Consider the following 17343-nt stretch of genomic DNA (forward strand, 5'->3'; position numbering starts at 1 on the left):
AGCATTGCCTGCTCTTCCAAGGGTCATGAGTTCAATTCCCGGCAACCACATGGTGGCTCACAACCATCTGTAATGAGGTCTGCTGCCCTCTTCTGGTCTGCAGACATACACACAGAGAGAATATTGTACACTGTATACATAATAAATAAATAAATAAATAAATATTAAAAACAAAGAAAATAATTTTATGGTTGGTGGTCACCATATATAAGGAACTATATTAAAGGGTTGTAGCATTAGGAAGGCTGAGAGTCACTGAACCATACACAGACGGTTGCTTCTTGGCACTTTTGAAGGAGATCAAGTACAAAGAACACTTGCTGGGGCCACCTAGCTTCAAAGGAAAGCAGTATATGACAGAATGTGATGGCTTTCCAAGTATCATCATGACTATTCCTGCTGCTTTGCTTTTATTTTCTCACAAGTCTGACACAGTAATATTCACACTAATAACCAATGCGCTTTAGAATGCCTGTGTCTTCTCACCTAAGTAGTCTTTGTGAGCGTCTAGTATGCTGGTTCAGATCATCAATGCAGACACTGGATAAAGTCACTTGCCAAACCAAGAACCTGCCTGGGCTAGGTGGGAACCCTGGGCTAGGTGGGAACCCTGGGCTAGGTGGGAACCCTGGGCTAGGTCTGTACCTACAGTCCATGCAAGAGCACCATTCCAAGTGCCTGTGTGCAAACACACTTCTGTCCAGCAATCTATATATGAGGGGCTATCCAAGGCCTGAACTCTCAAACAGTTTGCTCCACCCCCACCCCAACTCTTTTGTGTGTACCTGTCCAACTGGAGATAGGCACAAAGTAACAAAGCGCTAACGATGGGTGGTTATAGGTGAATGGTCTATGCTGCTCCTAGTACTTTAATTCCAACTTTTAATAAAGAGCCACAAGTGCAAACAAAGGCATCAAATCTCTTGACTTTTTCAGAGTAAACATACCACATAACCACTTCTTCAAAGCAAAGCAAACAACTTGTTCTTGCATCTATGTATTTTCTGTCTAACCATGTACTTTTTTGCTTATTTGTTTTGTTGTTGGAGTCATGACCTTAAACTCACAATTCTTCTGATTAGCCCCTCAAGTGCTATAATGATTGCCACGTGCTACCATGCGTGGCATTCACGTACTTCTGATTAACTTCTAAAGTCACCCACTTAGGTAGACCATCTATTGACTATTTATGTCTTCCCAGGTCCTAGGAGAAATACCTTTAAAAGCCTGGACATTGAATCAAGGTTGTAGGGAACTCTGGTCATGGTGGTCCCCAGCACCTCTGGGGACCGTATATCCCCTCCCCACCCAAGACAGGTCCTGTCTCTAACATTACCTCTCCATCAATGTACTTCTCCAGACAGATAGCACAGTCAGATGTGGAGCCACTGCTAAGTGTATCCAGGGCCCCACAGCTTCCTTCCCGGCGCCCCTTGCTTTTGGAGTTGAACTTTCTGGTTTCCATCTTCTCCAGAGCCTGCACGGCCAACCTGTTCATGGAATTCTGCAAGGAAGAACATGGTCAGTGTTGGTACATATTAATAGTAGTATTCACACCCCAGGCCAAAGCACTCAGGACACTGGGACAGAAAATACTAGTCTCACTCAGGTCAAACAGATTCTTGAAAAACTGTTCAAAACTCATCCTGCCACTGTATTGCATAGATCCTTTAGAATGCCCATGACATTCGTCTAGGATTTTTCACAAGTGACCCTACTCCAAAGTCTTGCCTTCAAGGTAAAAGGCAATTCTCTGTTTCTGGTACTTGCCAACTCTGTGGGACTTTGGTTTTTAGAAGGCTCAATGTCAAATACCTCTTTGGTGAGGGAAATGAGCGTTTAGATGAGTGCTTAGCATCTGACACACAGTGTGAGTGGATAAATACTAGCCAATAATCCCTGTTTTTGCTGGTGATGGCCCCTCAGACCTCCTGACAACTGAAACCATTTTTCTTTTGACTGTCACTCTCCAAGGTACCTTCTCGCCAAGGTGTCACACTGCCACACATCTCAGTCTATCCTCCTGCTTCCCCTCCTCTCTCCACCCTCAGCCTGCAGATCTTTCTTGTAAGCAGCAGTACTAGTATGGCTACCTGTTTATCAAGAGTCATCGTAAGGGCCTGGCAGAGGTAAATTTCATCACAAGACCTTGGGACCTGACAGTCTGTATTTCTACCAACCCTAAATCTACCCGAGGAGCAAAGGTCTCATGTTCCAAAACAAAATTTTATTTGGACATTTCCTTCAAAATACTCGCTTGGAATACCCCCAATGAAGAGGCTTGCCCCTCTCAACACTAGGGCTCAGCACTTGAGGTCTGGCATTCTCCAGAACACTGAGAAAGGAAGGGGAGCAAGAACAGCAGGTTGGCTAGACCTCTAACTTTCATCAGCAACAGAGTAATGGGGTTCACAAGTTGCTCTTAGGGGTTACCTGACTACGACGCTGCTTCAGCTTGATTTTGACAAGGAGAATGAGGCAAACCAGGGAGACGACGACGAAGAAAGCCAGGAAAATCCCCATGTCAAAGTACTCAGTGGGTTGCTAGAATAGAACACAAATGCCATGAGCCATATTCTCTTTGGCCTGATTGTGGGCATGTGGGCTGTCAGTCCTGGTCAGGAAATGGAGTGGAAGAGTGAGGACAGGATCCCTCAGTGTGTAGGAAGCTTGTGGGGTTCTGCTCATATGAACACAGTGATAGTGCCTTAATGTGGCCAGGACGGGGGTGGGGGAGTTATAGTAGCCTCACACCTCCTAATAGCCGAGAGAGCCATCTGTAAAGTTTAGTCTCCCATTAAAACAGCGCAAAGTTTGGTATACCATGTGAGAAAAGCCCCTCTGAATAAACACAAATAATCACAGTTATAGACAAAGGAGTGAGTGTTGTGTTTTGAGGGAACAGTGATTACTAAGCATATAATTAATGGTTTACAACAACTTAGAAAATTGTATGGTGCTTCCACAAAAATCAGCTTCCACTACAATGAGTCACGTTTGCCCAAGAGTTCCTTCTTCCTTTAAAATGAAGACAGCAAGTCAGTTCTGCAAACGTCTTGTTTCTTTTCTTGGTGTGGGGTAGGGGTTGGCATTTATCCTAAGCTGGTCTTACCTTGCTATGGAGCTGAAGATGACCCTGAATTTATTTCTTTCTTTCTCTCTCTCTCTCTCTCTCTCTCTCTCTCTCTCTCTCTCTCTCTCTCTCTCTCTTTCTTTCTTTCTTTTTGGTTTTTCGAGACAGGGTTTCTCTGTGGTTTTGGAGCCTGTCCTGGAACTAGCTCTTGTAGACCAGGCTGGTCTCGAACTCACAGAGATCCGCCTGCCTCTGCCTCCCGAGTGCTGGGATTAAAGGCGTGCGCAGCCGCCACCCGGCGACCCTGAATTTCTAACCCTACCACCACTCACCTTCTAAATGTTGGAATCACAGCTGTGCCATGACAGCAACTTTATGTAGTGCTGGGCTTTGTGGATGCTAGGCAAGTCCTCTACCAACTGAGCTGTGCTTGGCAGCTCTTATCTTTTTCACACAAAGAACACTGACTTCTGCTATCTGAAGCTGCTACACCTCGGACATCCATTTAGCCAGTAAGAATAGGAACCTAGTAAGATGCTGTGCTACCCAGACACTTGGTGCAGGAGGAAGAATCATTCTACATGGGAACAGTTCAGTAACTGTGAAGAGGGAAGAAAACATATATGGGCATCAGCCCCAGATTCCAAGGTTTAGGAGAAGATGCCAGTCAAGTATCAGTGGGCAGTACTACTGTTTCAGTACAATGAAGTGATGCCTGACTGCTACTCATCACCAACCAATGTCAGTCCCACATCTGAGAAATTCTTAACATTCGTATTTGTGAGTCAGTGATCTACCCGACTGGAGAAGGAAGTATAGGCCTTTTCTTTTCTCTAGGTCAAATGGCAGGGAAGAGACAAAGGGAAACAAGTGCTAAATGTGTCATCCCTTCATTTTTTCAGCTTGTCTCTCAGAAGGATAGGCTAAAAGGGGCAACGGCAGATGAGTGAAACCAGAGATTTCATAGCATACAGTGTCTATTTCTGTAAGCTTTTACAATTTTTTTTTTACAAATAAAGAAATTTAGTGAAAATTTCTGTTTTCCTGTCCTGTAGCTGAGCTCAACACATAGGAACAGATACTATGCCAGCATTCTAGATATAGGGACAAGATGGCTGAAAGCCAAAGCTCAAAGGAAATGAAGGCACCGACCGGTAGACAACAGACAAGTTACCACTCACTCGAGGAGGGAGGTGCTGGATCCTTGCTCGAGCGACTTTCTGCTTGTTGACAATGTTCATCAGCTTGATGGCATCTGCACCCTTTACATATACCACTGGCCTCTTAAGAGGGTCTTCTGAGCCTTGGTTTAGCTGGCAAGAAAGAAAGGGCACCAATTAAAAGACATGCTTACTTTAAGAAGCAAGAGAGGCTTGGTGGTGTAGGCACACACCTTCAATCCCAGTACTCGGGAGCCAGAGGTAGGAGGATCTCTGTGAGTTTGAGGCCAGACTGGTCTATAGACTGAGTTCCAGGACAGGCTCCATAGCTACAGAGAAACCCTGTCTCAATAAACAAATAAACAAACAAACAAAAGAAAAAGAAAAGAAAAGAAAGAAAGAAAAAGCAAGAGAGTTTGGGATGTGGCTCTGTGGTAGAGCACTTGTCTGGCAATGCAAGGTCTAGCTTTCAGCACACACACACACACACACACACACACACACACACACACACACACACACACGTGTTTTATGAATGCATACACAAGAAAGAACATTAAATCCCCACTTGGACATCTTGAAGTCTTCAATCATTATAGACTTGGGATTCCCAGAAAGGCGAGGATAGAGTGCTATACTTGTTTTAAGATGGGCTGAGCTGGCTGAAAGTCCCGAAGACCATTTGAAAATGTCCCTTATCCCTAACTCCTGACCCATAACCACTTTCTATATGCCTCCCTCAGGAAATGATACTCAAACACAGGCATATTACTTCAGCAGATAGGTGCAAAGAATCTGAGACAAGGATGTCACAACAGTGCCCACTCAATATAACCACAGCAAATTCCTCTCAGGCAGACAGTAGGAATGATTTTGGTGGAGACTTATTTACCTGGTCAATGGCTTCTGGGTTTTCAGATACATCAAAGATAACTGCAGTGGCTCCCCGCTGAACTGCTCTCTTGGCCTGGAACATGAAAAAGAGAAGGTTGGCAACTCTGTCCCCACCTGCCCTGAGCCAGGGTTTCTCTGTATAATAGCCTTAGCTGTCCTGGAACTAGCTCTTGTAGACCAGATTGGCCTCAAACTCACAGAGATCTACTTGCCTCTGCCTCTCAAGTTCTGGGGTTAAAGGTGTGCACCACCACTGCCCAGCCCAGCAATTCTGTCTTTTGACCCTACCAATACTGGACTCATAAATCAGGCATGGCTTCTAATGCAGAACCAGAGAGTAAGCAATATCTGTGCCTCTGAGCAAGTTGTTCTACTTCTCTAAGCCTTGATATTCTAATCTGAAAAACAGGAGACATAGCCACTTACTGTGTCCTATCATCCCAATAGTCTGGTGACTTAGAATGGGTGGAAATGAGTAACTGACTACTGCAAAGCCTTCCTTTCCTATCTAGCTGGAATATTAAAAACAAGTCGATGGATGGGCAGTTTGCCCAGCCAGTGCAGAGGTACTGGTTTTGATATTTTCTGCTATGAACACACTGCCCCTGGCAACCAGAGTAAATGCCTTTGGTTTGTCTCTTGTGGTCCTTTCTTCCTTCCCATGCCATCCAGTGAGAATAGCATGTTGACTACTACTGAATGAATCTCAAAATGGTCACTTTTAACATACAACACAAGCTGCAGATCTTTGTAGACACCATTGGGGGGCTTACAAGAAATAATAAGTGGCGATTTAGAGCAGTTGGCTGCCAAGCTTGGCTGAACATCAGAAACCACTTGTGAAGTTTGTAAAGCAGATTTCTTGGCTCTGACCACAGAGACGGGCTCAGTGGAGCTGGACTCAGCTGATCCCACCAGTTGGAAAACTAGAGGTCAGAGGGACAAGGCAAGAAGGCTTAGAAACAAATGAGCAGTGATAGAAATTTATTTTGTTGGGGTAGAGGAAAAGATGGGAGAAAAGATTCCTTTCCACCTCAGTGAACCTTCTCATTTTATCTCCAGTTAAGTGAATAATAGAGTTGAATCTACAGAAGAATGAGACAGACTCTTGCTTTTAGGACTTGAAGTACTGTAACAGAGGCAGCCACTCTTAAAAAAAAAAGACAGGGAAAACAAGCCAACTTCCCAAACCAGCACGCTAAAAGATGGGCAGATTATCATCAAGGCCAGTCACTATGGGCTCAAACAGTGAATAAACCCAACAAATAAACAGAAAATAAATGTAAATTCCTTCCACAGGAATAATCTGTACTGACAGGTGCACAAACCCAAAGAGCACCGACAAGAATGACCAATGACTTTATCAGACCACTAGAGGGCAGTGCCACTTCGTTACTTTTTAAGTCAACCCCTTGCACTTGGGACCAAGTCAAAACTTAGTGACACTGAAGATGAAGTATGCTCCTTGGAAGCTTAAGAAACCCAGGAATCCTGAGTGCAGTGATGCAGGATTTGTCCTTGTCCTACAGGTACCTTCCTTAAAAACAAACTGAGACTGAACAATCAGAAAGTCATCTGAGGGTTACCTGGCTGTTTTATTATCAGTGTTTACTGGTGACCAGTGGGCTGTCCCTGCTAAGCTTCAGTCGTTCTCTTTTCTGCTTGGCAGTGTTGTGGTCAAACCTGGGCTTTGTTCATGCTGAGCAAGTGCTCTACCACTGCATCTTAAGTCACTGAATCTTTCATGCCCAGCCTCAGAACAAATATGTCCCTGTGCGAGTCCAAGATAAAATGGTACGACTGTTCTCTTAGATTAAGTTCCTTAGGGCAGCAGACTTCTACCCACAGCTCCTAGACTCCTGATGGGTGCTTGTGTCTCTGCCCCAGTGGTACCCTAGGCTTCTTCACAAATTCCATTCCCAGAGGAAGAAATAAAGAGGGCCTCTCATTCTTTTATTCTGCTTTCATCTAGGGATCCAGCATATCAAACAGTACCTGTGAAGAGTGTGAGTTCAGATATGTCCTGACTGGAGTGCTTGTCCCTCCAGCTTTGATGCTAGTGCACCTGGAGAGGCTGGCACAGGCTGCAGTGCCTGGGTAGGGAATGCCTTCCTGGAATGTGCCTCGGGGAAACTACACAGCCAGAGGGCCTCCTTGACTTCCCTGTATTTCTTGTTCCACAAGAACATGAATGTTCATTTGTTTCAGAGGCATGACCCATTCAGGGCAGACATCACAGAGCTGGGGGCAGGGAGTGTAAACCTTGGGCCTCATTCATACCAGGTTATGTACTTTACCATGGGGCTATACATTCTCAGCCAAACAAAAGATTATTCAAAACATACATGGTTTTGTTAGGCATGGTGGCACACACCTTTAATACCAGCACTTGGGAGGGGGAGGCAGAGTCAGAGTCAGAGGCAGGTATATCTCTCTGAGTTTGAGGATGGCCAGGGCTACACACAGAAACCCTGTCTTGAAACACCAAACCAAAAACAAACCTTATTTCTTTGGTGAGGAGGGCAGGTAGAGAATAAAGTGCTTAGTTCTCATCTACAACTCAACTCAGACAAATCACTAATGCATGGAATCTAAGGACAAGTCCTGTAGCTGAGCAAATTTTCAGTGAATTACAATAAAAAGTTTATTTATGGAGGCTGGAGATGTAGTGCGATTGGCAGAGTGCTTGCCAACCATGCCTAAAGCCCTAGCCCTTCATAAAGAGATCCTTAGCATGGCGTTAGGACTGGATATGGTGTCTGTAATTCCATAATTTAAGAGGTAGAGGCGGGAGAATTATAAAATTCAAGATCATCCCAGCAACAGAGTTTGAGCGTAGTTTGGACCAAGCTGCTACCTGAAGTAATTTGTATTTCCAGCACATATCAGGACTGGGTGAAAGGAGATCTACTGAGAGCATGCCTGTTGAGAGGTGGGAGGCTTTAGAAAAGACTGATGGCTGGGGATGTTACTCAGTGGTAAAATGTGCTAGCATGCATTAAATCCTGAGTTTGTTTAATCCTCAAGAAAAGGTCATGGGTAACCTTAATTTACAAGATGGGAACTTTCATTATATTTTAAAAACATAAAATACTGTTTGGTTACACTTTTCCTCCTGCCCCAATGTAATTTTAAAAACTTGAGAAGCCAAGTTCTCTGAACAAATTTTCCAATTTCATCTATTGTCAATCTCTTGCCAAACTATTTTATTTCAAACAATCTAAATCCTAGCTAGAAGATTACCAGTCTTGTGACTAGAGTAAACTTTATTTTTATAATGTTATACCTGTAACGCTGCTTGAAAGGATGGAAAAGCAAGAAAAGTGGCTTTCTTAGATGTGAGACATCCCTGCAAAACTAAACAGCAGCCAAAGGCCTTGCCTTGCTAACCCTTCCCATCAGAGGTATCTTCAGGTTGCTTTTATCCTCACTTAGGCCAGCACAGGTAGAACCAAAGGAGAGGCAACCAGAAACATAGTGGCAAGGGGATGTTTGTAGGTGATACAAAGTAAAGAAAGAGCAAAATCTGCACACTTCTGTTTTACAAAGCACAAAATTTGAAGCCTCAGAAGGCAAAACCCTACTAATCACTTATCACTCCTATAATGATTCAATTAATGCTCAGTAAATTCAAAGAAACCTGTCTGGGCTCATATTTAGGTTATGGCAAGGAGAGAAAGAGCTCCCTGACTATGGGGATGGTTCTTCCACAAGACCAAGTCTATAACTCCCAATGCAGACAGCATTGTGATGACAATGATTCTGTTATAATAGGGCCTTATAGGGATGAGTGTGTGTGTGTGTGTGTGTGTGTGTGTGTGTGAGAGAGAGAGAGAGAGAGAGAGAGAGAGAGAGAGAGGGAGGGAGGGAGGGGTCCTTGGGGCTCAGGCCTACCAATCAATACCTAAGTTTTGTTTAGTTATATCTTTGTTAAGCACTTGGATGTAAGTTCCCTAATGTCTAAGCTTTATTGTAGGAAAAGGAAGACAAAACATAATCTCAGGAGGAAATAACCAAAAAATCTTGGCTCTGGATTCTTTTTTTTTTTTTTTTTTTTTTTTTGGTTTTTCGAGACAGGGTTTCTCTGTGGCTTTGGAGCCTGTCCTGGAACTAGCTCTATAGACCAGGCTGGTCTCGAACTCACAGAGATCCGCCTGCCTCTGCCTCCCGAGTGCTGGGATTAAAGGCGTGCGCCACCATCGCCCGGCTGGCTCTGGATTCTTGATGAGAGAGTAACCAAGGAGTTGGACTGTCAATAGCTAATTGGAAGATGTGTCTACAGCTTCTTATGGAAGTTCTGACATATAGCTATTCCAGTGGCTCTACGGAATATAATTTTATTATATTTATTTAATAGCAGACAAAGTGAATGACAGGTATTTATCTTTATTCTGCAAGTGATGATGGTGGAATACACCATAACCTTTGGGGACATCACCAGGGGCATATGGGCAAGAGATGAAGAATCCAGGGTTGCTTATCCTGTCTCTAGAGTGGCTTTCCACAAAGTGCACATATGGAAATGACCTATTTTCCTGGCTGGTATCCTCTGGAAGTATTGCATTTTCTAGAGCTATCCATGACAAATGTGAGGCACATTCGTTTTGGCTGCTCCTGACTACCCAGCATTAGAAGGCCTTCCTCAGCAATGCATAGAATACCTTCCCTGCTGTATAGCAGGCTTTGGATCAATGTTCCATGGTGGGTAGCACACTTGGGTAAAGGATTATCAACCCCTTCTTCTCACTCTCACAGGTAGAAGGATGACATTTTGCTCTGGTAGCCAATTACTAAATAATGCACACGTCCACAACTTAAGAGAAATGGTTATTGGTATGAAAACATTCAATTATATAGTTCCATCTATGAACAATTTAAGATAGCCAACTAACTGTGATAGACACAAACAAGAACCTTTTAGAAGCATCTACCATAATACACCTGACAATGTCTTTTCTCCCCCCCCCACCCCCACAGGGTTTTTCTGTAGCTTTGGAGCCTGTCCTGGAACTCACTCTGTAGGCCAGGTTGGCCTTGAACTCACAGATATCCACCCTTCTCTGCCTCCTGAGTGCTGGGATAAAAGGCACGTGGCATCACAGCCGGTGAGGCACTCCTTCTTAAGCAAGGTAAGGATGCTGGGGACTCTTCCTTTCAGCCATGTGAACATGTTTATGGGGTTCTCAGATATGCTTACATACAGCTTAACACAAGGTGGTAGACATTACAACCAAGAATTGCTTTCCATGACTTAGCACCAACTTTCTGCTTTAGATTAGATTCTTCTAAACTTTTGCAGCTAGTTCCAAAGCAGGGCAGAGCACATTATCCCAGACCCTACAGGACATTTCTTGAGCAGGACGATGTGGGTGCCACGGGCCTATGACTCATCCAATCCTGTTGTTTTAAGTTGCTTGTGATGGTGCATATCGGACATTCCAGCACTCAGGAGGCTGCACATTTGAGGCCGGCCAGAGGTAAACAGAGTTTAAGACTAGCCCGGAACACATGGTAAGACACTGTCTTGAAAACTCCAAACAGCTTGGCGGTGGTGGCGCACACTTAATGCTAGCACTCAGGAGGCAGAGGCAGGTAGATCTCTGTTAGTTCAAGGCCAGCCTGGTCTACAAGAGCTAGTTCCAGGACAGGCTCCAAAGTTACAGAGAAACCCTGTCTTGAAAAACTAAAAAAGAAAAGAAAAAGAAAAAAAAAACTCCAAACAAATAAATTCTTACTTTCCTACAACTTGGTCTCCATCCTCAAGGAGGTACATGAAAATTGTAGCTTGCTGTGTTACCCTACATTTAAGTGCTCACCATGCTATACTGATTCCAACTTCCAAATCTACCTACTATTTTTCCATCCCCACTACTGTCACCTTAGTGCCTTGTGAGTCACAACTATTTTTTCCCTGGGGCTCTTCCTACCCCAGCCAGCCTTACTTACAGCACAGAACAAGACCTTTCTTAGTCAGGGACCTAACTGTGCTGCTCTTAGGGTAAGATCTGACTTCCCTTGCCCACAGCTTCCAAACTCAACACCCCTCTTATTCCTAGCCTTACTAGACAGTTCTTCTACTGGTTCTCTAAGTGTCCTTCCCATTGAAGGATGTAGCATGCAGCACCAGCACCCCTAGGGCTCAGCTTTACCTCACTTAACTTGCCTTCCATGGATTATTCCCTAAGCCTTGCTGCCAGTTCCTCATTGCAGCTTCAATCTTCAAAAGCTTCCCTCAGTAGAGGGCAGTCTGGGTGTCAGACTTCACAGCTGACTCTCAGCACCAGGAAACTGGCCAGCAGTGTTGGCTCACATAGCATCAGTTTCACTCAGCAATGGCTGGTCACCTGTGGCTCCTCCAACTCTTCAATAGGTCTGTTTAACTGTACCTTTTTGGAACTCTAGTCCTCTGTCTCCACACTTCCGATTTCAGGACCCGCCCTCCCTATTCACCATACCATCTTTTGTTGTACTGCTGAGGAGGTAGCTGACTTCTAAGGCAAACATCTTGACTCTGGCCAGCAGTAAAATCAAAAGTAGCTCTGCCTGTAGTTCTTAGGCCCTGGGCTTTGTATACACTCACCTTTGGAGTCCAAACCTCTCAAAAAAAAAAATACTATATACTTACAATGTGTGCTCTGCCCCTTCTCTCTCAGGAGGAAAAGTGAACTTTTCTTAGAACTCCAATGAGGAAAAGTTAGACAGATGACTACCTCTGGATTTGTGCCCTTGGCCTTCCTCTGGCCTAGAGAACTGATGGAATCTACCCTGCCATTTGCAAAGAGAACAGGACACTGGGTGTGCTGAGACATGGAACATGGCTCTCTAGCAGTAGTGGCTGCAGATTCCACAGCTTCACAGCTTTCAAGCTCAAAGGCAGCCTGCCTTAGAGTATTCAGACATCTAAGCACCAATATGGGAGATTTCTGTAGCCTATAGACTTGTAGAGTAGCAGTAACAGCGTCTGGTGGTGTTGTACAGGGTCTGGATCCTGCTGCAGGAAGGCCAAGATGGGGCAAGTGGTGGTGGTGGTATGCTGTTCATTCCATTGGAGAACAGCCAGTGGACCTAGGGGCTGACCATATCTACCACCACAGCTTTCTCTTGGTGGTTTTTTCTAGTCCGAACAGCCATTCATTGGGTCCTTGTGCTCTTTCTGGAGAGCACTAAATGGATTTTAAACCTTTACTTCTCACTTTTTCCTCCTTTACTCTTCTCTAGGCAGTGACCACCCAGGCACCAGGCTCTTGCATACTCTGGACAGCCCTGTGCCCTGAAACATGAGTCACACCAAGCAAAGGGGCTCACAAAGCCAACTCACCAAGGGCCCTGTTTTCCGACAGAGACTTTTCATTCCATAGGAAATGAGGTCACACAGCAGGGCACACAGGGAACCAGTGAGAAAACCCTGATGCCAAGAGTTGGGACTGGTAGTGATGTTAAAAGACATGGGGAAACCTGGCATAAGCCACCAGGAGAGGTCACCTATGCTAGGGGGTCATTTGTGCTGGAACACACAGAGTTAAAAACAAAAAGAACAACAACAAAAAAAAAAAAAACCAGTCCGATTTCTTCTAAAGTACACACAGTGTATCTTATTTTATCAAATTACGTTTAGAGAGCATTTTGTTAGTTTCTTTCAGGCCTAATCCAAAAGGAGACCAACAGGGAAAGAGGACCAATGGTAAAAGAAAGGCTGGAAGACTGGGTGGCCAGACAAGGTTACTTCTCAAGGGTGGGAGGTAAGGGTGGTGACATAGAGCTACCCGCTCCACTGACTTGGCTCCTCATTCCAGGGCTTGGCTGCAGCCTGGCCTGACCTTCCAGGTTTCCCTGGCAAGTGATCAAAGCTCTGAAGCCACAAACACAGTTCAGAACTCAGGGGCCCTGCGGCCAACACCACCCCCCTTCTGCCAGCTCTCATCCGGCTTCTCTGAGAAAGGGCTCTCCCACCAGCTGCACTCCTACCCACCAGAAGATATTTCTTGCCATAATTAGAGTCATTAAGCCTCCAAAGGCTCCCATGGGCTTCAAGTTCTAAGTTCCCGAGAGAGGATGAAGCATTTTTAAGTCCTAGTTAAGATTATGCTGATCTATTCAGGAGACATGTAGCAGCGAGAATCCAGTGGTTAAGTTAATGGTTAAGGCTGCCTAAGTTTAAACAGTGTTATTTATTCTCAAAATATGCAGCAGCCTCCACTTAATTCCTACTAATTAAAGGAACCATCAGAAGAGGCTGAGTCTGTAGTCATGCACGGCGCCGGGGCACAGGTTGGGAGCCTGTTCACAATCAGAAACTACTGGGTGTTAAACGGAAATGCATTTCCTTAGATCTTAATCTCAAATATAGACTTTTAGATCAGTTCCAAGAAACACAATGGTCCTCTTTGTTTTAACACCTGACAAGGAGTACCAAAACCTTAGGAGAGCCTGTGCACACCCTCTTGTTCCATCCGTCCTTCTGGGTGAAGGATGTTATGGAAAAATGGCTGCAGAGCTGTCTATGCCTGAAAGAGAATCTTGTAGAGGAACTTGGAAGCTATTACTTTGCCTTGGGAGATTCTCAAAGTCCCATTTCAGGCCAGATCTTATTAGGTCTGTAACTGGAAACTTCAAAAAGGACCACTGCTTTCTGTATATGTGGCAACTAATTAATATAAACAAGTGTTAATTAGGTGGCAGAATCAGGCTTAACAACCTTGCCTGCAAAGTTTGAACATCTAAGCTGTCCTCTGGAGAAAGAGGGCAGGCCCTTGCAGCTAGGAGCTTGGTTCTTAAGGTTGAGGGGGAAGTTGGGGGATTAAAATAAAAATCACAGACTGGTGAGGTGGCTCAGGGGTAAGGGGACCTGTCCCCATGTCTGAGATCTGAGTTTGATGCTGGGAATCAGCGTACTAATGCTGTTGGGCTAATGGAGCCTGAATCTAATTAAGCAGAACCCCAGCAATACTTGGGATAAAGTTAAAGAAGATATTACAATACTCTTGAATCAGGTGGCAAACATTTAAAAACAAAACCAAAACAAGAGCATTCTGATTAACAACTTTATCACTAAGCACAATATATCCTTGACATATACAGCCTATTCTTCAGTTCCTGATTAGAGTGTGCCCATCATTCACCTGCCACTTTTACACACATGCAGGTAGACTCTCAGCCTTCAAGGCCAAGTTCTCATCACCTTGCTTAGAGATGTGCTGCCATTGCAGTCTGTTCCTAGGAGGATACTCTAGAAAGGATTGTAAGGACTGGGAACTAACAAAGGGCCATCTTGTGGGTGGATTAGGGGCATGATAAGCTGGGTCACCAGCTTGATAAACTGCCAACACCCCATGTCTTGTCATCAGCAATACTGACTTAAAGCATGAAACTTCAGGAGGGAAAGTAAAGTACTCATTAATGAATCAGTGCTTCCAAATGGTATGGAATCTGCACAACTGCAAGGCAGGCGCAACTGGCCCCCACTGTATAGTTGGAAGCTCATGTGTTATATATCTTGCCTATGGTCATGAAGTAGAGGGCTGACATTTGATCTAAACCTTTTCTCCCATTCCACCCCAAAGAAGTTTTTATCTTGTCCCACTTGGAAGCATGAATGTTGAACTATGACTTGATAGCTTATACAAGTGTTATACTGGTCAGGCTTAGAAGAGCAGACCTATAATCCCAACTATTTGGCAGGCTGAAAGTCAGCATGGGCCCTGCCTCAACATAAAAACAAGAGGACTAGGCTTAATAGAACAACTCTTGCCTAGCATGTATGAGACCCTAGGTTCAATCCCTTGTACTAGTGAGGTCAGATGAGTCTCATACTCCATAGCCCCACAAGGAAGTTCTAGATAGCTTTTAATTAATTAAATAACTAAATTAATTAAATCTAAATTTAAAACTTTCCCCTTGTTTGGATTTCTTTTCTTTTCTTTTTTTTTTTAAAAATGCACTGATGTTTGACTTGCACATCTTTTTTGAGGGAATTGGATCCACTGGAACTTCAGTTACAGTTATGAGTTGCCATATGGGTGCTAGGAATTGAACCTGGGTCCTCTCAAAGAGCAGCCAATGCTCTTAACCACCGAGCCAGCTCTCCAGCCCAGCTTTTTTTATTTTTTAAAGATACACTTATTTTTCTATGTCTGAGTGTTTGCCTGCATGCATGTTAAATGCACATGACTGGAGTGTGTACAAAGGCCAGAAAAGGCATCAGATCCTCTGGAGCTGGAGTTACGGGTGGTTGTAAGTTGCCATATGGTTTCAGGGAACCAAACCTGGGTCCTCAACAAGAGAAGTTAGTGCTCTCAACCCAAGCCATCTCTCCATTGTCCTTCCCAGGTCCCATTTAGTTCTTATTCTAATTCATTTGGTTTTCTTCCTCTTTAAATTACTGCTAGCCAGGCATGGTGGTGCATGCTTTTAATCCCAGCACATGGTAGACAGAGGCAGGTGGATCTCTGTGAGTTTGAGGCCAGCCTGGTCTACAGAGCAATTTCCAGGACAGCCAGGGCTACACAGAAAAACTGCCTTGAAAAACCCAAAATAACAACAAACAAATAACTTTTTGTAAAAATGTCATCTTAATCAAATATTTAACATAAACAGGGGTCGTATGCCCTCTAGTTGCCTATCACACTGGTTCCTAAGCGCCCATCTTTAGGTTTCAAGAAAGAAACTTTTCCTACTATAGCAGCAGGCTAGCAACTTGGAAGGTCTGCTTTATCAGATACAAGCTATTTCACTCACTGGTGTTAATACCCATTGGTATTTGGGCCAATGTATGCTCATAAACAGGACAGTTCTCACCTTTTCTATTTACTTTTTACTTATTTATTATATTTTATTTTTGCGATGGAGTCTGTGTAGTCCTGGTTGTTCTGTAACTTGCTGACCTAGAACTCACAGTGATCCACCTGCTTCTAGGTGGGTTAAAGGCTTGTGTCACTATGCTGGGTTTTCTTTCTACTATTTAAGGATGTATCCATCTATGTTGTTCAATAGTACTTCAACTCTAAATCCTATAGTTAGTAGAGTTTTAAAATGATAGTTTCGCTATCTTAACCCCCCTCACCAAGACCATTTATAAAAATACGATAATTAAATCTTTCTCTAGGGAAGAGCAGTTACAACCCTCTTCCCTCCCCACTCCCATTATGCTAGTCTTATGTGTGTATAACTGGTTTGATGACACCCCACCAAGGTGACCTTCAGGACTGGCACAAGCTGAAGGTCAGGAGACAAGAGCTCAGGCTGGCAACACACATTCTTTTACTTTAGCTCTGCTATGGAGGAAGGGGAGGGAGCCGAAACTCCTGGAATTGAAATCTTGACTCAGCTTACTTCTCCATGACCATGAGTGTGTGAGAGAAAGCTCTCTGCTCTGCTTCCTCAGGAATGGAGTTACTAGGACCCTTATAGCAGCTGGGAGGGCTGTCAGAGCAGACACCTGGCATTCAGATCTAAGTACCAGGGGATGATCACCACACACATCTCCCTCCTATGAACACGTCACACACTACATCTTTCTGTGGATCTTTACCCTTCCCTTAATGTATGCATGCAGGATGTACTCTTTTTCTGATCCTTCTTGCAGGTGCAGGATCTGTATAAAGTAGGAAAGCCCTCAAGAACCAGTGAGTTGACCTGAAAATTTCTGGAGGCTGATGAGACATGCTGCACTCCTAATACCACAGGAAAATCTTATATATGGCAATAATTAAAGCCATGGAGTGATCAGACACAGGGTGGCAGTGGGAACTGCCTAGGGAGCTTGCTCAAGACTCCTCCTGAGGCTAAAATCAAAGCTCAGTGATATAGTAGTGCTTGCTTCTCTTCCGGAAGATCCTAGTTTTGTTCCCAGTACCCAGGCTTTGAAGTTCACAACTGCCAGTAACTCCAGTTCCATTGGATCGGCCACCTCTATGTACATGGCATACACTCAGAGAGAAATGCACACATATAAATAAAAAGAAATCTTTTTCAAAAAGACTCCCTAGAGAGAACTGAAGGGATCTGCTAGAGGTACATTGGGACCTGTTGGGTCTGAAAGCTCCTCAGGCCAATTCTGAAGTGCACGAGACCTAGAAGTTAAGAAGGCTGGAGAGGTGGAAATGTGGCAGGGCACAGGGCATACACCTCTTAACCTAACTCATCACCAACCCCTTGTTTTGTCTACCACATAGAATGACCCAATTCCTTCCTCAACTGTATTTCCAGTTTTCAAGAAAT

At 44.2% G+C, this 17343-nt stretch overlaps 1 protein-coding gene across 3 annotated transcripts in view; it reads right to left on the reverse strand.

Moving 5' to 3' along the window:
- Positions 1 to 17343, reverse strand: part of LOC142833096 (kremen protein 1) — a 247605-nt gene that overhangs the window by 101861 nt on the left and 128401 nt on the right. For all 3 annotated transcript variants that reach the window (XM_075944245.1, XM_075944244.1, XM_075944246.1), the window contains exons 3-6: positions 5126 to 5200; positions 4255 to 4386; positions 2434 to 2544; positions 1337 to 1504 (exon numbers count right to left, since the gene is read on the reverse strand). In XM_075944245.1, coding sequence (XP_075800360.1) covers positions 1337 to 1504; positions 2434 to 2544; positions 4255 to 4386; positions 5126 to 5200 — 486 coding nt within the window. The remainder of the gene's footprint in view (positions 1 to 1336; positions 1505 to 2433; positions 2545 to 4254; positions 4387 to 5125; positions 5201 to 17343) is intronic.

The sequence above is a fragment of the Microtus pennsylvanicus genome, chromosome 12 (genome assembly GCF_037038515.1).
Source record: "Microtus pennsylvanicus isolate mMicPen1 chromosome 12, mMicPen1.hap1, whole genome shotgun sequence".
Classification (NCBI taxonomy): Eukaryota; Metazoa; Chordata; class Mammalia; order Rodentia; family Cricetidae; genus Microtus; species Microtus pennsylvanicus.